Source organism: Balaenoptera acutorostrata, chromosome 13, assembly GCF_949987535.1.
Source record: "Balaenoptera acutorostrata chromosome 13, mBalAcu1.1, whole genome shotgun sequence".
Lineage (NCBI taxonomy): Eukaryota > Metazoa > Chordata > Mammalia > Artiodactyla > Balaenopteridae > Balaenoptera > Balaenoptera acutorostrata.
Window position 1 is genome coordinate 43,012,097 of NC_080076.1, and position 23,580 is coordinate 43,035,676.

Consider the following 23,580-nt stretch of genomic DNA (forward strand, 5'->3'; position numbering starts at 1 on the left):
AACACTGTTCTCTTGGGGGGGGAACCCCTAAGGGGGCTGGTAGACAGTGACTCCGTGGCCAAGCTCAGAGAGCCCAGACCTACTCTCACTTACGTTTTGTTCATTCGCAAGCAACTAAGTGATCGTCCCTGGCTATGGGGAAGTAAGTCAAGACTTTAGGAGAACAGCTCCTATGAGCTCGCTTTCTGCAAGTGATTGGTCCTTTGGGACACTTCCCAGATTTCTTTACCCCTGATTTACTTTGAGGCTTATTTTGGGGAGCAAAATTTCCAAAAATAAGTCAACTGCATTCTACAGAATCAGTTTACATTTGTTTGTGGATGCTTCCAGACTTGTGTGGATTGCTGGGGGCAATGAACCCTCAGCGCACACCCAGAGTAAATCAAACAAAGCCCTGTGGGATTTATACAAAGTCCACAGACATGCTGCAGCACAGTGGTTTGACGGGATCTGTTTACGTCCATTAGGGGAAAGAGTGGCTGCTTTCCTAAGGCTCTGAGATGCACCACAGTGCCTCTAATGGGTTATGTTCTCATCCGCCTGAAGCGTGAACCTTGCTTTGGTGGATTCCTAACACCCATGTGTCCCATCAGCTCACCTCTCGAGGTAAACAGGCAAACACAGGTCCTGCAGTGCAGGTGGTCGTGCTGAAGTGCGCACGATGAAAGGCAGTTCAGAAGGAGGGGGAAAGCCTGCTCTACAGGCTTCCTGAGGCACTTGTGACTACGTAACTCCTAACTGTGCCCCAAAGTAGGTAATGAACTTCTTTCTTCTTCTGAGCCCAAGATAACACCAAGGAAGAAATACTTTCTTCTACCTAAGCCTCCTCTGTTTTCTGAGCCACCCAGGCTTGAGAGAGGTCCCCCGACATGAGGCTTTTGGGAGGTGGAAGGGGTGGGTGGTAGCACTGTTCCTTGGCCCAATTCCCTTTGCTCCCCAAACTCACACATACTTTGGATGAATTTCCCCTCCAATACCCCCTCTTCAACCCTCCCTTGCACAGGCCATGTTTCTTCTAAAGTTATGTAACTTGGGATAAAACAACAACAACAGCAATGATTTCTAGGTTTGCTGGCATCTTTAAGATGACTGGCTGTGCAGAGAAAGGAAACAGAGGGCTTCTCTATTTGGGACTCAAAGCACACATGATGTTAAGGTACGGTGTGCTTTAAAATTTCCTGACCACGGTAATTCCGTTGATTATTAACGTCCAATTGTGTGAACTCCAATAACATCCTTATTTTACAATTATAAAATTTTTGAATATTTTCCACTTCAAGGTAAATTATATAGTGTGGCATACTTGTACATCTGGGCAGAAGTACTGTATACCTCTCCATGAAAAAAATTATAATCACATGACTTTCACTCTTTTTTTTTTAAGACAATAAAATTTAAAACTTGGTCCCTGACAACTAATAGGAAATTAATTGTCTTTGTATGGATCTGCACACACAGCAGTGAAGAAAGCTGTCTCTCAGTCTGGAGGGTAGAGATACTCACACGATGTGGGCCAAGTTGAGTGGTTTCTCAGGCTGGTCAGGGAACATGGGGTGCAAAGGTTCACGGCTGGAAGCACAGCTCAGAGACTTGCTTAACGCGTTGGTGAGCTTCTTAGCGGGTGATTTCTGGAAGGAAGAAGAAAGGTTCAAGTGATAACAATCAACATTTATGTAACATTTCATCAGATGATTTGCTTTCATAGTAGATATCCATTCATTCATTCAGGAAATCTTCTTTGATAATCTACTCTAAGTCAAGGATTTTGCTCATTGCTGGGACCAGCATGCTTGGAATTAGCCATCAGGGTAACTGCCTCGGGCTGCACAGTGTCAGCAAATGCTGTGATAAATGGAAGCAGTCATTGTGCTCAGGACGCCTGAGTTGGGACTTAATGAACAGCAGGGGTCCTTCTGACAAAACTCAGGAGACTGGAAGGTAATTCCAGATGGAGGAAGAATAGGAGACCCTGTTCTGGAGAGGAAAGCAGGAGGGAGACCACTGAAGTCTTATATGCCGCGTCCCAGACTGTGGTCTTTATCTCAAATGCAGAGGGAGACAATGAACAGGTTAAATCTCAGAGGTGACCTGATTCTAGAAGGATTGTTTCTCTTTAAGAACAGAAAAAGGTTTGAGAGGGGATGGGAATGGAAGTAAGGAGATGGGTAGGAGGTTTTGCGGGAATCTAGGGGTAAGATGTTTCAGGTGTGGCTGGATATATCCGGTTAGAAGTAAAAGTGGAACTTCAATCTGTCTTTAGAATTTAAAGTTTATGTTCTTTCCAGAGCATCATGCTGCCTCTTTTTCATTTGGACCAGTGGAATGTTTATTTTAAAATTTCACAGCCAAGATTATCAAAAATAGTCTACCACACATAATAAATCTTTACCCCAATTTTTCCTTTCTGTGAGAAGCGATTTATCATTTTGTCACTTTCTTTGACACATAGAGTCCATAACTGGCAATATAACAAAGTGACTTTTGTCCCCATTTTTTTTTTTTTTAATAATCCTTGAATCCTACATCCTACCAGTTCCTCCTTAGCTCTTGAACTATCTAGATGCCTGATCTCCCTTTCACTTTTTTTTTTTTATAAATTTATTTATTTATTTATTTTTGGCTGTGTTGGGTCTTCGTTTCTGTGCCAGGCTTTCTCTAGTTGCAGCAAGTGGGGGCCACTCTTCATCGCGGTGCGCGGGCCTCTCACTATCGCGGCCTCTCTCGTTGTGGAGCACGGGCTCCAGACGCGCAGGCTCAGTAGTTGTGGCTCACGGGCTTCGTTGCTCCGCGGCGTGTGGGATCTCCTCAGACCAGGGCTCGAACCCGTGTCCCCTGCATTGGCAGGCAGATTCTCAACCACTGCGCCACCAGGGAAGCCCCTGTCCTCATTTTAAAAAGCTAAGCAATGGGGACATTGTCCAAGAAGTCCCTCTTTGGCTTTTGCTAGGAGGTGTAATTCTTAGCACACTTAAAACAGCAGTAACAACGGCTCTTCACCCCATAAACATTGGGGCTCCTTTGTCCTCGTGAGAAGTCTGATCCTGCTCTGTAAAGACATTGTCCTGCCATATAATTGCAGAGTTCACAACCCCTAAGAAAAGTCTCCTTATCTGACTTCAGCATTTACATAAAACAACAATTACAAACAATCAGTCTACAATCACCAACCCTCTAGGACTTGGAATAGAACATATTTGAAAATTGCTAATACGCTGACAATAAGAAAATAGAAAGTATTTCCTCCAGCGTCCTATACTAAATGGTATTTCATGATCTGTACTAGTATATCTATTCTCAGCATGCGATATAGCCAGCAGTGATGGGTGGCATTTGAACTGGCATCAAGCCCTCAGTATACAGTGCCTTAGTGAAGAACTCTTACTTGAACTCAGAATCTGACATGTGCTAAACAATTAATATATTTGCACTGAATATCAGTTCCCAATAATAATTCCTAGAAAGAACATTCTGATTTATAATGTATATTCTCACTACTCAGCCATAAAGAAGAATGAAATAATGCCATTTGCAGTAACATGGATTGACCTGGGGATTATCATACTAAGTGAAGTAAGTCAGACAGAGAAAGACAAATATCATATGATATCAATTCTATGTGGAATCTAAAAAAAATGATACAAATGAACTTATTTACAAAACAGAAACACACTCACAGACATAGAAAATAAACTATGGTTACCAAAGGGGAAAGGTGGGCAGGGAGGGATAAATTAGGAGTTTGGGATTAACATATACACACTGCTATATATAAAATAGATAAACAACAAAGACCTGCTGTATAGCACAGGGAACTATACTCAATATTTTGTAATAACCTATATGGGAAAGAATCTGAAAGAGAATATATATATTATATGTATTATACATATATGTATAACTGAATCACTTTGCTGTACACCTGAAACTAACACAGCATTGTAAATAAACTATACTTCAATTAAAATGCATTTCTGAAGACCTTTTTAAAAATAAAATGAGTTACTCTTTAAGTAAAGACTATAGGTTGATTTGAGACACATTAAAATACAGAAAAAATGCTTTAAAAGAGTCTGCATTTTCTTGTGATACAACTATTCCAAGAGGAGTCGGCAGGGCTGATGGCACACTCCACGAAAAATAATCTGTACATAGAGCAATACTTTCACAGAAGCACCAGAACAACATCACTGGATCTGGTCTTTGAGTTTAACTGAGACAGAGGTCAGCAAACTGTAAACCACCTGAACAGCAAGCTCACGGAGTCAAATTCCTCCCACAGACTCAGTGCCACGTGCTCCTGAGAACACTTTCATCACATGGACAGGTCACCTTTAGCAGGTTAGTATCACAGGTCACCTCCAGCAAGTTAGTCACTTGCACTACTCATGAAAAGATGATTTTCTAACATCTCCCCCTCCTCTAAAAAAGTAGAATGAAACAGCACCCTTAAGCCCACACGCTCACAGGTCTTTCCTTCATGTTCCAGTCATGCAGTTAAGACAACTCCAGAATCTAACTAACAGTAATTTTTAGGCAATTCCCACAAACCACCCCCAAACTTGAAAAGAACCTTAACTTACTGTGAAAATGAGATTATGTTCCAGAAGGTGCTTGCTGTTTGGCTGTTACCTAAATCGATACTGAATTATCTATATTCCAAGAAGTAATATCATTTGAGTCTTCCTATATTTTAAGCCTTAGGAAGCTACACTGGGTTCAGACACAGTAAGTAAGAGGTCCCAGTAAGATGGGGAGTGGGAGGGGAAGGAGGGAATGCGAGAGGAGAAGGTAAGTGTGTCGCTTGATTCAGTCACCATGCTTGCCGTTCCCTTGCATTCTGGACAACACTCACACATCCAACTGTAAGTATTGCCTGGACCTTGCCTTACCCAGGACGTGTACTCTTTCATTTGGTGCTGGTTGCTATGGGAACCACCGGCATGTCCCCTCCAGAAGCAGTCCTGACAGAGCTGGTAATTGTGACACTGTTGGCATCGGTAGCGAAATCCCATCATACTCTCACTGTGGCAGTACGAACACTCAACTGGATGGAAGACTGAGGGGCAAGTTAATGAAGAAAAAAACAAGAAAACAAAAGTATGAGCCAGAAGAAGGAAAAATACAGTCCAACAAGAATTGCATTTTTCTGCTGTGCGCCATGATTTCCGATGATAGTCAGTTTTCGCCGAGAGGAGCATTAAGTTTATTCCTAGCCTCTCACTACCCTTTTCCAGCATGTGTGTGGAGGTTGGAGAAACGGAAGGGGATGGAGGAGAGGGGTTCTTTTAATGGCAAATCTCTGTAACTCCATTTGCTCTTCTTACTCCCGTCCCTTATACTATAAGACTATAAATTACCCAAACTGGCTCGCCTTTCCCCCAAACGCTCTCTGTCTCCAGGAGATCAGCACAGCTCACGGAAGACTCAGAAGCACAATGGATGAACACAGCTGATTGTCCAGTGGGTTGAGAGCAAATATGAGAGAAATGGAAAATGAGAGGAAGAAGAAAGAAAGGCCAATGGAAGAAGAGTAGAAAAACTGGATGGGAGAATTGAGTTACTTTTTAAAAAAATGGAGTAGCTAATGGGCTTATTTAATGAGTGACACTGCTTTCGTTTAACAGATTTTTTTTTTTTTTTAATTTCCCGAGAGGCAGACGGATAGGGCCCAAAGAGATGAGTAAGTTGTCTGAATACAGTTCTAAGTCAGATAGTTCAAGAGACACAACTTTCTTTGGCAGAAAATTTGAATTATAAAGCAGGCAAGGTAAAATATTTGAGATTTGAATCCAAGTAACTGCATGTTATGAGCTAAAGATATCAACAACAATAAGAACAATTCATGCTTTTGGTAAACTTATACTCTGGCTAACCAGCCAGGGAAAATAATGCAAATAAAATTCAAAAAGAGTCATGTACCAAAATGTTCATTGCAGCTCTATTTACAATAGCCAGGACATGGAAGCAACCTAAGTGTCCATCATCGGATGAATGGATAAAGAAGATGTGGCACATATATACAATGGAATATTACTCAGCCATAAAAAGAAATGAAATGGAGTCATTTGTAGTGAGGTGGATGGAGTTAAGAGTCTGTCATACAGAGTGAAGTAAGTCAGAAAGAGAAAAACAAATACAGTATGCTAACACATATATATGGAATCTAAGGGGAAAAAAAAAAAAGGTCACGAAGAGCCTAGTGGTAAGACGGCAATAAAGACACAGACCTACTAGAGAATGGACTTGAGGATATGGGGAGGGGGAAGGGTAAGCTGTGACAAAGTGAGAGAGTGGCATGGACATATATACACTACCAAACGTAAAATAGATAGCTACTGGGAAGCAGCTGCATAGCACAGGGAGGTCAGCTTGGTGCTTTGTGATCACCTGGAGGGGTGGGATGGGGAGGGTGGGAGGGAGGGAGATGCAAGAGGGAAGAGATATGGGAATATGTGTGTATGTGTGGCTGATTCACTTTGTTATAAAGCAGAAACTAACACACCATTGTAAAGCAATTATACTCCAATAAAGATGTTAAAAAAAAAGTGAACCATAATGCAAAAATAAATAAAAAATAAATAAATAAATAAATAAATAAAGATGAAAAGTAAATTGTAAAATCAAAGACATAACCAGTTTTGAACACATTGTCTTCTGAACCAGCATCATATCCCCTTTTTCTGGCTCCTGGGAAAGGCTGAAGTGAGACTTGAATCTAGGGACAACTGTTCTGGGACAGGGCCTAAGGAACTCATTTCCTGCAACAGGAAATGCTGAGAGAGAAGGCATGAAATGACAACTTTATAATTGGAAAATGACTAGTTCTTAAACTGCAAAACAGTAACATGAACTCATCCTGCATGATCTGGACCTTGATTGCTCTTTGCTCTAGCAGATGAATAAGAAGCATAAAAAAAAAAATCTACGATTGGTAGTGCTCACAGAGAAACTAGTAAGTTCATTCTTTAAATCTTCTCCATGAGCAGAACAGGATAGATTTATAACTTTAACTAAGGGAGATAATTAGGGCAGATGCCAGATGTTCTAAATGGGAATCTAAAATAAGCTAACTTTAACCCCAATGTATATTAAAGAGATGTGTAGAAGTTAAGATTCTAGTAAGAGATAGGAGATAAATTATTTTCTATTTAAGGCTAGAGAATTCCCAGAGTTAAATTAAACAGTAAATAAGAACATCTAAAGATCAGATGGAGGCACTGAATTGTTCCATGTTTAAATTTCTTTAAACCTTGTTCTGAACTGTATTTTATATTTAAGTTTGGATATGCCAAGAGTAATTACTTTTATCATAGAAATACTTGCTTTTATACAAACAAAAGCACATGACAAAAGTTACATTACTATTTCTTTTACATAAATACAACCATTGAAAGCTTACAATTTGGAGCATATGACTAAAGATTAGCAAGGTGCAACCATCCAGTTTTTTTCTATCTCCTCCACCTACTCCTGATGGAGTGCCTAGGAAGAAATAGTCAATGCCAGGTATACCAACAGTAGAAGTTCATACCTAAAACAAATACTAGAAAATGTCACATTCCTTACTGAGGTTCTCTTTCCATTACAGTAAGTTTTTAAGTCACACCGGATTTGTAACTGAGAGGTAGACTGTGAGATTTAATAAATTTTTAGAATGGACAGTCCTAATTTTGCAGTGCACCTATAAGGCCTTACTGATGAGGGAGACAGGTTAGTTCTATTAAAATTCAGTACTAAATAGACCTCCCTAAAACAATGACCTTGGCTTAATAACTATAGACTTGATGGTCTAATTTCGGTAATTAAAAAAATTGCCTTAGGAGTTTGGGATTAACATATACATATAGGTTATTTATATGTATATTAACATACACACATTCCCATATTTAAAATAGATAACCAACAAGGACCTACTGTATACCATAGGAATTATACTCAATATTTTGTAATAACCTATAAGGGAAAAGAATATATATTTTGTTTTATATGTATATATATACCTGAATCACTTTGTTGTACACATGAAACTAATGCAACATTGTAAATCAATTATACTTCAATTTTAAAAAAAGGCTAAAAAAATTGCCTCGGTAGGAACTACTCACCGTTTTCTACATTTGCCAGTCGATGCAGAAGGGGCAGCCAGACCAGGCACTGCGGGGGAGGATCTGACATGAGCGTGTCCAAGAAACCATTTAAGGTGACTTTTTTCTGCATCAAAAAACCCATAAAAATTTAGAACCAAGAATAATCTTAATTTACCTGCTATGTAAATATCATTTGAGACAGAAGAAACAAGACATTCAATTAACCCCTAATACATAAAGAAACAGAGCTTGAAACTAGTTCTGAATTTAAAACATTAATTGCTTTTTATATTTAAGCCTACATAGGACTGGATTATCTCCCCTGAGGCTGAGTCAATATTATCACAAGGAGAAAAACAATTCTGAGGGGATCATTTTCATACATGAGGGACAGTATGAAAATGATGAGGAAAGATGGAGAGTAGACATTCTCCATAAAATTTTACCCAATAGTACATCACGGCACACTCGACAATTCCCGTATCAGTCTTCTAAATTTGTAGAACAGCTTCCCTTTCAAAGCTCCTCAACTTCCATAAGGACTAAATATTTTGTGGTTAATGTGAATGGTTCTGCTATACAAGATTAGGAGTGAATCCTGTTCGGAGGGAGCTATCCTTCCCTGTTAGAAAAGAACACTCTAAATTAAAAAAAAATTCTCTTCTCTACTTTCTTTATGTATCTTTTCTTACAATTCAGTCGGCTTCTGTGTCATTATCCTGGGCTTTTCTGATGCAGAAAAGAAATGTATTTTATCTATAAGTTTCTTTCAAAATGAAAAAATAAGAAGTTATATTAATATATGATATTTTCATAGTATGAATGACAAAAAATTTACATGCAAAAATCACTATTTTATTTAAATTTTTGAATTAGAATATCAAGGTGGATGGGATAGTTTTATATTTTTAGATAAGAAATTAGCCCTGAAGAGCTACAGTGCCTTTTCAAGGCTTAAACCTTACACTTGTCCTTGTAATTCACAAAACAACTGTTTTGGTACCCTTCTATTAATGTTTTCTTATTGGCAGATATTTACAGTTTTAGCTTTACCTCATAATACTAAATAAGCTTTTTATAGGGTTGTTATTAGCATTATTATTAAAAGAAAAATTATGTAAAGTATAAGTAATGAGAGTATTTTTTCAAAAGCTACTACAATTCATATGTCTAAAATAATACTGTGTTTCAAAACAATCATTTGGGGTGGCTTTGCAATGAAGCAATTAAAACAATTTTGGAATTTCATCATTCGAACTGCTGCTATAGCCAGTTTATGAAGCACAAAAATAAACTGGTCTTATTATTTTTATTAGTGTTGCCTCTTTTTGTACTTCACATGATTTTATCCATTTTGACCATTCATCATACTGGCTAAAAATCACTCCTGGAAGTCAAAAAATGCTACTATGATTTCCACATATATAAATTTCTCATCATTGAGGGTATATAAAAGATTATATAATGGGCAGTCTCTAGGATATTTCAAAAGGAATTTTGAGCAATGCAACATCCTATGTAATTTTTTTGAATATATAAATCCTATTAGATTAAAAAAGTCCTATTATTCTGGCTGACTTTTAATGAGAAATATTCGGAGGCATTAGTATATTTCCTGAGGATTCTACAATGCACTACCTAAAATCAACAAATGTACAAACAAGTAAATCCAGGGGCAGAGAGATCAGTTTGGGGTTTAATGCAAGAGGCCAGGCAATCGAGGATGATGAGGAGAGATCTGAGGAAATTCTAGAAGGTGAAATCAGTAGGACTTGGTGACTGATGAGAAGTTCTGGGTGAAGAAGTTGTATAGAAGGAGGCTTAGGTGAATGGGTCCATTCTGAGGTCACCAACTCGAAAGGGAAAGGGAACTCCAAACAGGAGTATGCTTTAGCTGGGGACAGAGGCCAGGTATCTAAGCCAGCCTGGGGGTGAGGGCGTGGGAAAGGTCAAACAGGTTTCCTGGGTGAGACCCCATCCTCCCCCTCCCGCCCCCCGGCCCCCCAGGGGGAGTAGAGTTTGATACTTAAAGTATCAAGCCATCCCTTCTCTTATTGAGTGTATGGATACATTTATAATTCTATATAAACCCATGCCCTACAGGGATGCCCGAGGCACCACCTTTGACCTCTTAGATCACCAAGTAAACAGACAGATAGATAGACAGATGAGCTTTACTAGCTGGAGGTTAAATGCAGCTTTTCCGTGGCTGCTGAGCACTGATTTCTTATTTAAGGGATCCTTTTAGAGGACATACTTGGTTAGTTCGCATTTTTAAAAATTGTAAACAAATCTTCAGTTTATGGATTTCTAAATCTCCACTATGCTGTGCTGAAGAATAGTTCTAGACATGTAGATTTTCCACATGGCTGGAGAGATATAAACACGGAGAGTCCCCCAAACTAAGCAGCTTCCCTTGGCTGACTTGTACCACCTCCAGTTAAAACATGTTGCTCTGAGCCCCGATTTAGTGGAAGATTTAGGGCCTCCCAGATGGCATGGGGCATGTGCTGTGATTCCTTTCTTGTCTCCTTTGCTAAACATTGGTGAAGCTTGGTGCTGGGTCAGACTCGTGTTTCATGTGAGGCTGAGTAACAATTCAGCCCTTTTGATAGTGTGGTGGTAATAATGTTTCCAAGGGTATAGCGTTGTTGTAGGGATTAAATTAGACAATGCAAATTAAGAATTTAGCATGATGCCTGGCTCATGGTCAGGAAACACCACCTATTATTATTATCCAAATGTGCTGAGTTCAGTTACTGACTCAGAGGTCATTTCTCAGAAGCTGGAAGATACGCTACAAGTTACCATGAAGAAGTAGTGACTTGGAGTGACACACAGGAAAGCAGCCACCGAGAGATACTTCCTTAAACAAGTTTTCTCCTACCTGTTGAGAGAAACAGGATCTAGCTGACTGTTCTGTGTAACCAAATGAAGGCCCTTCAAACACTGCTGTGGGTAGTTTGAGAACTTCCCGCAGGAACTGATCGTATCGTCCATAAACCATCACCCCACTGGAGTCAGAAATCATCGAGAAAATATCTGATGGATGGAAAAGGAAAGATCTTTATGCATCACATAAAGATTCCCCACTGTTTTAGTTCAACATATCTCCTGCAAATAACAAAAAATGTGGCAGAAACTAAATATATAATTTATTATGAAAGAATAATATGAAAGCTAGTTTTTATGCTGAGATATTCCTGGCATGGTGTTTTCTCTGGTGTCTTTCTGTAGATGATTCTGGCATACAGCATTAACTAGTAATTTGGATAAAATTAGCATATATTGATAAGACAGAGAACATCACATTTTTAGTTTGAGGTCAATTATCAACTCATATATAACTCAACGGGAGGAATTTTTGTACATGTGAGAAATATGCTGACTTCTTTTGAAATACACAATGAAAATATTATGACAATGTTAGGGTGTGTATCTAGCAAGCTAGCTATTTACCCGTCTATATTGTCACTAAAACGTTTGGGTTTTGGTTTAAGATATTGAAAAGTGAAAGACGTAATGGGGATAAGGATGCAATGAAAACATTTGATTAACTTCCCACAGAAGCAGAAAACTTCCTATAAATCATAGTGTTCTGGGTGGAAGGCAATTGATTTATGGGGAAGGGTCTTTTGCCTCATGCAGTCAAGAGGAAGCCTGGCCTTGCCGACGATCAGTGAGGTAAAGTCAGGGTTCCAGATTATTCTCAGCAGAGCCACTGGTTTCACTGAACCTCTTTTCTTCAGTTTCTGCCACTGTGGGCACTTAATGAATATTACTGGCATAATTTCCCAAGGTACTCTATAATTCCTCTGTGGAGATCACTATTGGAAGGAAAGGGTTGGCTATTATATGGTTTGTCACCATGCTAGATTGTAACTAGGCCAGCACAGCTGCTGGGATAAACTGTTGTAAAGTCAATATGCTATCTCTACTCATTTTGGACTTAATTTTTCAAGGTCAAAATGTAATCTGGGGACATTGTTTTACACCGCAGCCAGATGTTAAGCATATTATAGGCTTTTATTGGATTTTGTTTTGAGGATGTGAATTGGCTCTCATTTTCTTTAAATAGTCCACTTACAAAGGGTTTCTATTGTGTTTAAAATAGTTAATCAATTATGAAGCTACAGAAATTCTACATGAGCAACAAAAATTAATGTTGTTCTCATTCACTTTCACAATATTGTTTACTTAGTGAATTTCATCTCTCGTGTTTCATTATAACTAGTCAAAAAAAGAAGTTGCCAACAGCAAAAAAACAACCAAAAAGCAAAAAACAAAACTCTTGTATAATTCCAAATATAGAAACTCAAGAATTCCAATCAAAAGGAGGAAGAAGAAACCTTGAAGAAGTAAGTGTACTTTCTCATTAAAGCTGCCACGTTGTTTGTTTGGGAGCCAGGCGGTTAACTATAATTTGGTCATCCTGATGAACTTTTAGATTTGGATATTCTAGGCCAGGGCACATTTTGAAAAGTAGCTTAGGCTTTTCAAATCTCCCACTGAAATAATTTAAACAACATCTCTAACTAGAGTAAAAGCAGAAGGGGTACCAACAGTGACCTTTCACAAACTTGAAGCTAATATTAAATTCATTTGTACTGATAAAGTTCTACTAAGCAATAGCCAAACTAGGGCTAAGTAAGTCCCTGGGGTTAAAGGCAAGTGGCTGTTCATGACCACTCAGGTTTTTAAAAAGAAATGAGGGGACTCTGAGGAAGCTCTCAACATGGTATGTGTTTGTACCTTAATTTTGGGCCCTCTGTTTTTTTAATATATATATATATATATATATATATATATATATATATACACACTCATATATATATACACATATATATGTCATATGCTTATAACATGAAATATATGTGTATCTATATAATATAGATGGCTGTTTCAAGGATTAAGCTAGTTACTAGATGAAAAGCACACAGATGCATGCTTGGCACCTAGTATATGGTACAGAAATGTTATCTGTTTTTATTATTAATTTTATATCACACTTTTCTGCCATTTACCTTGTATGTTTAGACTTTGCCTCCCCCATAGGACTGTTCTATAAGGTTCCAAATCATAGTCTAAATTACCTTTGTGTTTCCTGCAGCACCTTACAATGATACTTCAGAAGAACTTACATTCATTGATTTATTAAACTAAAATTAACTTGGCACCTAATAAACATGAAATTGCGCTAAGCCATGGTTATACAGAAAAATCAGGACATAGTTCTTGCCCTCTGGGAGGTCCCAGTCTATTGGGGAAGACAGAGATGTGCTTGCATCCTGGATAACATGACATCATGTACGGTGACAAGGTGGTGTGAGTACAGGAGCAGTAGGGTGTACAGGGTGCAGCAGGAGCTCAGAGAGAGGGTTCCTAGAGGGAGGAGTGAGTCAGGGAAGATTTCCTTACAAAAGGGACTTCTAGGTCAAGTATAAAGAACAATCAGTAATGAAGGAGGTACTGAAGAATTAAAGGCAGGCCAGTAAGTTAGAAATATTACCCTGGAGGTAAGCTTGGAGGTCGAACAACCTGTTCAGTAATAGAAACTCAGGAAAAACAAGGTGTTTGCCATAAACAAGCCCTCCCCAGAAGCTTTAGAATAGCACCTGACTTTCCAGGCTTATTGCATTGGATTCAGAATTCCTTAAGATCCTTAACAGCCTATAATCAGACCAAAACCAGTTTGACAGAAACAGAATATATTATATTAGGTCCGTTTATATATAGGTAGCTATGTTCCACGCCTGCAGGGAGCGCCCTCACACTCTCTGCTGCCTGGGGTACCTGATGAACACCCTGCATATTGGTTCCTGGTGGACCTGAGCACTGGAAATTGGGATGCAACATGGGGGTTGCTGTCCCTTTTAATGCATTTAAAGCAGCTTTTAAAACTCAGCTTTAAAATTTCTGCTGTTTTCTACTTTTTTGCTTTTTAAAATTTCTAAATTATTTTCAGCCAACAATTCTTGCCCTGTGTTCTCCAACATGAAGGGGCTAGTTGGAATGAACTAAATCTCTTTCATTCCTATGCACAAAAATAGAAAAACTGCCCAACAAGCGCAGTTGGCATATTGGCTTAAAGTGAATTAGAATTTAAAGAAGGAAAATCCCAAGACATTCCATATCCTTTCATTTTATTTTTCTTATTATAAAAGCAATGCTTATTATAAAATCATTACTCCGCCTGTTTTATGATTAAATGCAAGCCAGCAAAAGAAGACTAAAGAAAACCACAATTCCACTTACCAAGAGTCAACCATGGTAAATGGGAGTGTTTCCTTAATTTCTCTTTCTGATTTTTCATTGTTGATGCATAGGAATGCCAGAGATTTCTGTGCATTAATTTTGTATCCTGCAACCTTACCAAATTCACTGATTAGTTCTAATAGTTTTCTGGTGGCATCTTTAGGATTTTCTATGTATAGTATCATGTCATCTGCAAACAGTGACAGTTTTACTTCTTTTCAAATTTGTATTCCTTTTATTTATTTTTCTTCTGATTGCCACGGCTAGGACTTCCAAAACTATGTTGACTAAGAGTTGCGAGAGTGGACATCCTTGTCTTGTTCCTGATCTTGGTGGAAATGCTTTCAGTTTTTCACCATTGAGTATGATGCTTGTTGTGGAGGGGTAAGCTGGGACGAAGTGAGAGAGTGGCATGGACATATATACACTACCGAATGTAAAATAGATAGCTAGTGGGAAGCAGCAGCATAGCACAGGGAGATCAGCTCGGTGCTTTGCGATGACCTAGAGGGGTGGGATAGGGAGGGTGGGAAGGAGGCTCAAGAGGGAGGGGATATGGGGACATATGTATGCATATGGCTGATTCACTTTGTTGTACAACAGAAACTAACACAGTACTGTGAAGCAATTATACTCCAATAAAGATTAAAAAAAAAAAAAAAGAGTCAACCATGGCTGTCTGTGGGTGGATTTGCCCATATTTGTTCATTCAGCCAATGAACATTGTTCATTCTGTTTGAACAATTCAATTTGTTCATTCAATCACTGAAATATTGGTGACTAAGGATACTCATTTCTGATTAACATTCTGGAGAGGTTCTTCCAACCAAACTGCTTTTAGCTAAATTGTTTTTGGCCAAATTGCTTTGAACTGACTTACCTGGAAACCATTAAAACTACCTTTCTGGGATTAACTATATAGTGACTCCTCATTCAGAGAACTGGGGCACATTCAGGTCTGCTGCTCTGCCAGAAGGTACCATGAAATGTCGTGATCACACAGTCTGTTTCTCTACAGAATTTGTGACTCTCTGAAGCTTATTTCTGCACACTGGAGAACAGCTTCTTTCCAATGGGACTCATGAATTTGTGACTTCTTTCACTGAGCTGCGGAGGATTGACTTTGGCCACTGGAAAGCATGCATGCTTTGCTCACTGATCGTGGGTATTTGGTGAATGATGGGATGGGGTGGAAAAACAGCACTGGAGCAGTTGCACTGTTTGCTTTGAAATCCCAGACTTGAGGGAGAACTTTGAGGGATTTGACAAGTGGTAAAGATCTGCTGGAACACTTAGTTAAATCTTGAATTTTGTAACTGTGCTGATGTCGTTTGTTGCTTACCTAACAACCATCCCCTTCAGCTTTATTGGCCCCAAATTTCTTCCTGGGCTATGGGAAAGCAGTGGCCCTTCTCAGCCCAGGAGGTGAGAATGACTGAAAGACTCCCTGACCATCATGGGCATTCCTCTCCTGTCAGCAGTGGTTGATGTAGTAATTGGTCTGTGATGCCACCCTGGCCATGAGACGTAAGGGCTGGGGGGCCTCTGGAGTGGGTGTGACTCCTGAAATTGCTGTACCCCCTTTTACCTTCAGTAGAAGGATAAAATCTGACACAGAGGAGAGCTGAGTAGAAAGATGGAAAGCACCTGGGTCCTTGATGGCATAGCATTAACCTGGTTCGTGAAAGGCTCTGAGGAGTTCTGAAGCGCAGAAAACTGGTTTTCTCAGTTTTCCTCAAACTTATTTTATTAAGGGACCCTTTTCTCCAGGTACCTAACACTGAATAAGTATTTGGAAATGTTTCTTAAGACTCTGAAAAAAACCTTTACCTACTGTCCTCAGCATAAGTGGCCAATGGTGACATGAGGTCAGTAGGCAAGGCCCTCAGGAGTTTCTTCTTCTGCCCTGGTTCATTTTGCTAAACTTTCTCTTCCTAGCCTAACCCTGAAGGAAATGCCTTAGGGATTACTCTAAGTTATTTTTTTTAAAAGGACACTCTTTCTGCCACCTTCTAATTTAGCTGTTATCCTCAATCAAGTACTGAGTTAGATATTTTTAAAGTTTTACATCTTTCAGGCTAACTGAAGAGAGACTAAACTGGACCTTGTAGGGTCTGCTTGGGCTTCTCTGAAACTTGACTGCACTTGGCTGGTCCATGAAAGGAGGTTCCTGGGAGTGAGGGAAGATGTGTGGTTTTGTGGGGTTCCCCTTATCTACTGCTCCAATGACATAACTCTTTTTGGAACATGTCTGGGGAAATTCCAAAGGAATAAAGGTCCCCCCAACCCTGACCCCGGTATCTTTCTTTATTTTTCCTCTGTTGGTGCATCAAGAAGCAAGAGATTACATTCAGCAGCTGACAGGCAGCAGGTGACAAAAGAGCCTAAAGGCCGTGAGTCATGGAGGCCTGTAGCCAGCAGGGACCCTACAGGTACCCAACAAAATCCCCAAATTTAGGATGGAGAAGGAAGTTGAGGACTAAAGAAGCGAAGTGACTTCCACAGAATAATCAGCAAATTAGTCACACAGCTGGGCCTGCAACCTGGGACTCCCAATTCCCATGACAGTGTTCTTTGTCATACGGCATTATAACTCAGACTCATAATATTTAGGGGAAGGGAGAGGGTTACATGGAAATTTTTCTTCAAAACAGCCACAAATACAAGATTTTAAACTAGTGAGAAATGAAAATTCTTGCCTGCTATACACCCACTCTAGGCCTACTGAATCAGAAATTCTGGAAATGAGACCCAGAAATCCATTTTTTTTAAAAGCCCTCCATACATACTAAAATTTGAAAACCACTGGTGTACGGGGAAAAAGTCAGGGTTCAATTCCTGGTACCATCTGTGATTAACTCTCTATGTCTCAGCTTCATGCAAACAAATCAGAAAACTCTGTTTTGTTGGTTAAAAAACTACCACATTTAGTGACAAAATGTACACAAAAGGCCCATAATCACTCAACACTCTAGCTATCATGTCTTTATTGGCATCAGTTAATTCTCAGTTTATAGTTTCTGTACATAATTCCTATGCCTACACCCTGGCAATGTCTACTTTGGAAACTTCGGAGTGCCCAGTGATTTGAACAGCATTGGTGGAGAAGAATGAGGAAATGTGCCAGGAACTTTGGCTTGAGAAGATCGAGAAACGGAAGGTTGCCCAACACGGTCTTCATCTCCCTATGGTGATGAACTTATGCCTGTGAGGCAGTTCTACAGTACAATGAATGTGAAAGAATGTATATCTTACTTTAGTATCATGAACAGTGTAACTGGTGATCCTCAACAGGTTATAAAAAATAATAATCCATACGTAGAAGGAAAACATTCATTTCATTGACATTAATCTAATATGAAAACATTTCTATGACAAAATCCAAGGATCAACGAAGATGATATTTCAAACAACTCTCATAGAATGAGGAAAGTCACAAATGGTCAGGGGGACCTGGCAGGAATGGGGTAGAGGAAACCGTGGTATACAGGAGGGGTAAGCAAACAGAGATGCAGAGAATAACTTACATCTTAATTTGTCCATGATCTTCCCTCCACACAATGTGGCTAAAGCCATTTTGACAGCAAATACTGAAATTTTACCATGGCCTTCCCTGTTTAATGATGATAGAAAAAAAGAGATGTCATGTGAAGAACATCCAATAACACAGTTTGACATTTTCTGTTCTGTAGAAATCATAGGACAACAGAGCTACATGCATTATTGAACATATCCATTTTAAAAAAGGTTATGAATACAGTTCAACACGTTTCTGAAAAACTCTTCTATTCGATGTTTCCTTTTTTCAAGAGATTGCAGAATCTTTAACTTATTCTTTGTCTGTGCCCCTTGCTCAAAGCATAGAATGGTAGCCAAAGAAATATGTGCTATTTACCTGGGGATGAAAATTACAGAACATTCTTTTCACTTTGGGTTTCATAAAATAATTTTATGTATGATGATGCCACAGTTTCTATAATTTATTTAAACAAGGCTTCAGAAAAATCTTAAGTTGTGTGTGTCAGGTAATTCCTGAATTTTAAAAGGGTTAGGGTTAATATGGAGACTTTCTCATCACACTTTTTTTTTCAACAATCATTTCCTACCCACAAGCCAACTGTCCTTAAAGGTAATACATTTACTTTTCAAAGGGAGTTGGTATTTTAAAGGGGCAAAAGTAAGAGCTCTTTTGAATAGTTCTCCTACCTAAATGACATGACAGTGGCCAAATCTTTGTTGATTCAAGAGGTATAACTAACTTGTCCTTCACAAAATGTGATATAAAGGTCATTCTATAAGAAGTAGAATATTTCTGCTAAATGATTTTTCCAGCTGGAATAAACTGTTTATTATATCCTTGGAACCAGACAGCGTATCATATTAGTAATTCATTTCTTTGGTGGTTGCTACTCTTAAGAATGATCAAAAGAGTTATTTAAAATAATAATGTAGCTGAAAGGTAAGTAGAGTCTGTATTGACAAGGGTTTAGTATATAGAATAAGTAATTTATATGAATAAGATTCAGGTATCTGACATATTAGAAGAATAAGCCATAATAAATTATTGTGTCTTTGTTCCTTACTAGACTCCAGAGAGGAATCATTTGTTACTCATCTTTGTTGCTGTCATTCTTAGCATAGTACCTGGAAGGCAGCTAGCCAGAATGCAAAACTGACCCAGTCTTATATGCTAGTGACTCTCCTGTTTCTATTTCTAAGCCTAAGCACCAGATTTACATAATTACATATTAGAAATCTTCACTTGGATACCCTGCATCGAACCAAGTATGTTCAAAGTAGAACTCATTATCTTTCAAAGCCCTCTCATAATACTCTGACCAACTTAACTACTAACCGGCTCTTCCTCCTACAGTCCCTCTTCGGGTTGTCAGAATCACCATGTACCTAGTTACCCAGAAATGGATTCTGGGCAAGAGGTCACCCTTGATTTTTTGCTCTTCCTTAATTCACTACCACCCAAATAAATGTTTGAGGTACTCAGATATACCCACTTCACTGTGTATTAAACCCACTTCCTTCTTTCCCTTCCGACTGCCATGGCTTCTATCAGCTCTTGCTTTAACAGTGTAATAACTTCTTTTTTTCTTTTATAAATGTATTTATTTTATTTTTGTCTGCGTTGGGCCTTCGTTGCTGCCCGGGAGCTTTCTCTAGTTGCGGCGAGCGGGGGCTACTCTTCGTTACGGTGTGCAGGCTTCTCATTGCGGTGGCTTCTCTTGTTGCAGAGCACGGGCTCCAGGTGTGCAGGCTTCAGTAGTTGCGGCACGTGGGCTCAGTAGTTGTAGCTCGCGGGGTCCAGAGTGCAGGCTCAGCAGCTGTGGCGCACGGGCTCAGTTGCTCCGAGGTATGTGGGATCCTCCCGGACCAGGGCTCGAACCCGGGTCCCTTGCATTGGCAGGCAGACCCTTAACCAACGCACCACCAGGGAAGCCCTGTAATAACTTCTTAAATGATCTCTCTGCTTGCACACTCATATCACAGATCTGACCATGTTACACTCAGAGCCCTGTATTCGCGGTTCTGCATCTGTGGATTTAAGCAACCGTGGGTGGATATAGGGGTTGTCTGTAAGAGACATCCCCGGGTTTTGGTATCAGTAGGAGGTTCTGGAACCAAACCCCTGCAGATACCGAGGGATGATGGTACTTCATTATTTAAAACCCTGTTGCCTCCGTTTGCCCGCGGGATATAGTTCTAACCTTATCTGTTTTCTCCAGGCTCATCTGCTACCATTTCTGTTGCACTCCACACCACAGTGTCCTATCAATGCCCTTCCCGCTCTGCTCTGCTCAGGACTCTCCCATCCATTCACGGAGTCTCAGCTCAATATCATCATTCACTCTGCTCCGAAAACAGTTCTTCCCCTGATGTGGAAGCAATCACTCTTCTCTTTACTTTTACCTATTATTTGGCATCTGTCACTCACCTATCACTGAATGACCTTGATTTGTTTATTTACGTGTCTGCATGTATTTCGACTCCACACTGTGAGATCCTTGGGGGCAGAAATTATGTCCTATCAATTAGTTGAATTCCCAGTGCCTCACACTTTGTCTCACACAGCGTTAGTGAACAATAAATTCCTTATATTAATTAATGACTATTAATCATTATAATAGGTGACCTAGAATTTTGATTAAGTGGTTCACTAATTTTAGGGCAGGTAGCTGTAATAGAAATGCAATGATTTTGTAAAAACCACCTCATTCAAAATTATTCCATATCCCCTGCATTCCCAATTGCATGGATAACTGGAAGTATCAATAACTTTATTTTAGGAAGTAATTAGCTTCTCTTCCTAAGCTGAAACATGGTTCAAGTAATAACAGGAGAGTCTACAAAGTGTGGAAGAATAGGAGTAATATAGTGATAAAGTAATCTTCAAAATGCAGAGAAATTGAAGAGTATTATATGTGAGACCTCAAGAGCAAATGCAAGTTTCTTTCAATGAGTCAGAGAGAACAATTTTTTTTATTTTTATTTTTTATGCAGTTCACATTTTCAACATTTACTTTAGAGTAGTTCAAGATCTGTAAAACCCAGTGCTTTGAAATGGTCTGGGGTTAATTTCAGGATTAATTTCCATATTTTTTTTCACATCTTTATTGGAGCATAATTGCTTTACAATGTTGTGTCAGTTTCTGCTGTACAACAAAGTGAATCAGCCATATGTATACATATATACCCATATCCCCTCCCTCTTGCGTCTCCCTCCCACCCTTCCTATCCCACCCCTCTAGGTGGTCACAAAGCACCAGGCTGACCTCCCTGTGCTACGCAGCAGCTTCCCACTAGCCATCCATTTTACATTTGGTAGTGTATATATGTAAGTGTTACTCAGAGAGGACAATTTAACTCAAGAAAGAGGACAGACCACAGATGATGTTGGGACAGAGAGCTCTCCAGAGGATGAAATATGATAGCTCACGGGTGAATTCTTAAACCTTAGTTTTTAATGCAGAAGGTCCTAGGGAGATTACCAGTCCTGTATTGTTGCTGGAAATGCAAGATTACTGCTATTAAACCCAAGAGTGGTTGTATCAGAGCTATTTTGCCAAATTGACATAATCAATCTAGATAAATCACCCAGTGGAGGGCGGCTCAATGAGAGTTTTGCAGGAACTGAAGGGTGAAATTAGGCCACTGGAATTTATTGGTATGTAAGCTACTATGTCAGATTGCAAATGTGACCCCTGTCACAAAGAAGGATTCAGGGGTATGCAGGAATGTACACCGTGGGAAGCACGCCAGTACCAGGTGAGTTCAGACCTTGCTCAGCCCTGGCACTGGATAAACCTTTAAGGAGTTGAATGAGTGAGTGGAGATAGTGGACTTGGCTATGGAGAACGGAGGCACCAAAGAGTTAAATACAATGGGATCTTTTTAAAGAACATTTTCAGTAGATATAACAGGATGAAGAAAAGGAGTGGAAAGAGAAAGATTTTCTAAAGGTCTTTGACAAGGTTCCACACCAAAGACCATTACTTAAACAAAGTCACTTTGGGATCAGTGTCCCTATTTTGTTGTGAAAAAAGAATTGGCATTGACACTGGAAGCAAAAATTAGGGAGAAGTTGGTACATCCCGAATGGAGAACATAAGAGCTATTCTCATTAGGAATCTTCCTTAGTCGGGGCAGTTTGACTCATGAACAGTCAGTGAAATCTCTTAAGTATCTAAGAAGTGAAAAGTCAAGCTCTTGAGGCTGGATAACAGGAAGCTCCTAGGAGTCTTGGGCAAACAAGCAGGAAAGCGGCATATTGTTCCAAAGTGAGTTCTGTACATGCAATGCCTCTAGGAGTAAAGTGGTTAAATGCCACATATGGAATGTTGGCTGTTGGCCACAATTCAGGACGTAGACCCACCAGAGTGTGCTGAGGATGAAAAACGTAGATTGTCCCTAATGCTGCAGGGCAAATGGTGCTCCAAGAGGAGCACTAGAAAAAGTCTACACGCTTGTCTTGCTTTTATGAAAAGCTACGGTCGCAGCACACCTTCAATTTCATGTGTAGTTCAGATTGCCACCTCAAGAAACAACAGACGCCATATGATCCAGCAATCCCACTCCTGGACATATATCCAGAAAAACTCTAATTGGAAAAGATACATGCACCCCTATGTTCATAGCAGCACTATTCACGGAAGCCAAGACATGGAGTCAACATAAATGTTTGTCGACAGAGGAAAGGATAAAGAAGATACAGTACATAGATACAATGGAATATTACCCAGCCACAAAAAAGAATGAAATAATGCCACTTGCAGCAACATGGATGGACCTAGAGATCATCATACGAAGTGAAGTAAGTCAGAAAGAGAAAGACAAATACCATATGACATCACTTTTATGTGGAACCTAAAAAAATGATACAAAGGAACTTATTTACAAAGCGGAAACAGACTCACAGACATAGAAAACAAACCTAGGGTTACCAAAGGGGAAAGGAGGTGGGGGAGGGGTACATTAGGAGTTTGGGATTAGCAGATACAAACTACTATATATAAAATATATAAACAACAAGGACCTACTGTATAGCACAGGGAACTATATTCAGTATCTTGCAATAAAACATATGGAAAAGAATATGAAAAAGAAATACATATATAAAACTGAATCACTTTGCTGTACACCAGAAACTAATACAACATTGTAAATCAACTATACGTCAATAAAAAAATAAATTAAAAAAAGAAGAAAGTGGCAACAGAGCCAAATGTGTTTGAGAGTACTGTCTACAGTGTACAGTGTATACTGGATACAGCATACAGTGTAGCCATTAGAATCATTGACTTTTAGGGCCAGAGTGGGCCTTAGAATCAGTGAGCAATGACATGACCACATAAGCTTTTATTTGTGAATGAAAGCTGCTAGTGTAAAAGGTACAGTAAAAGCTTTAAAAATAAGTTTACTACCAGCCTATCATTTTTATTAAAAGAATAATTTTACTTTTAAAGTAAAACAAAATTTTACTTATTTTAGTGTTTTCTCTTTCAATGTAGAGAGAGAACAAAAGGCATATACATATTTTACTCACTTCCCCCTCACTATTTGTTTTTTGGCATCAGGAAAGAGATTTTTTTTTTTTAAGCCAATTATCCTGAAGCTTTTGCCTTTGCAAATTTTACTTTCCTGTTCTAGCTCGACATCAAAAATACCCAATTAAATTGTTACCTTGGTATTTAATTAACACCTAAAAGGATATATAAGAGAACCAGCA

At 39.2% G+C, this 23,580-nt stretch overlaps 1 protein-coding gene across 22 annotated transcripts in view; it reads right to left on the reverse strand.

Annotated features, from left to right (window-relative positions):
* DTNA (dystrobrevin alpha) overlaps window positions 1-23,580 on the reverse strand; it is a 390,068-nt gene that overhangs the window by 64,483 nt on the left and 302,005 nt on the right. For all 22 annotated transcript variants that reach the window (XM_057526111.1, XM_057526112.1, XM_057526123.1 and 19 more), the window contains exons 6-10: window positions 17,870-17,955; window positions 10,975-11,129; window positions 8,106-8,211; window positions 4,890-5,056; window positions 1,504-1,628 (exon numbers count right to left, since the gene is read on the reverse strand). In XM_057526111.1, the coding sequence (XP_057382094.1) occupies window positions 1,504-1,628; window positions 4,890-5,056; window positions 8,106-8,211; window positions 10,975-11,129; window positions 17,870-17,955 (639 nt within the window). The remainder of the gene's footprint in view (window positions 1-1,503; window positions 1,629-4,889; window positions 5,057-8,105; window positions 8,212-10,974; window positions 11,130-17,869; window positions 17,956-23,580) is intronic.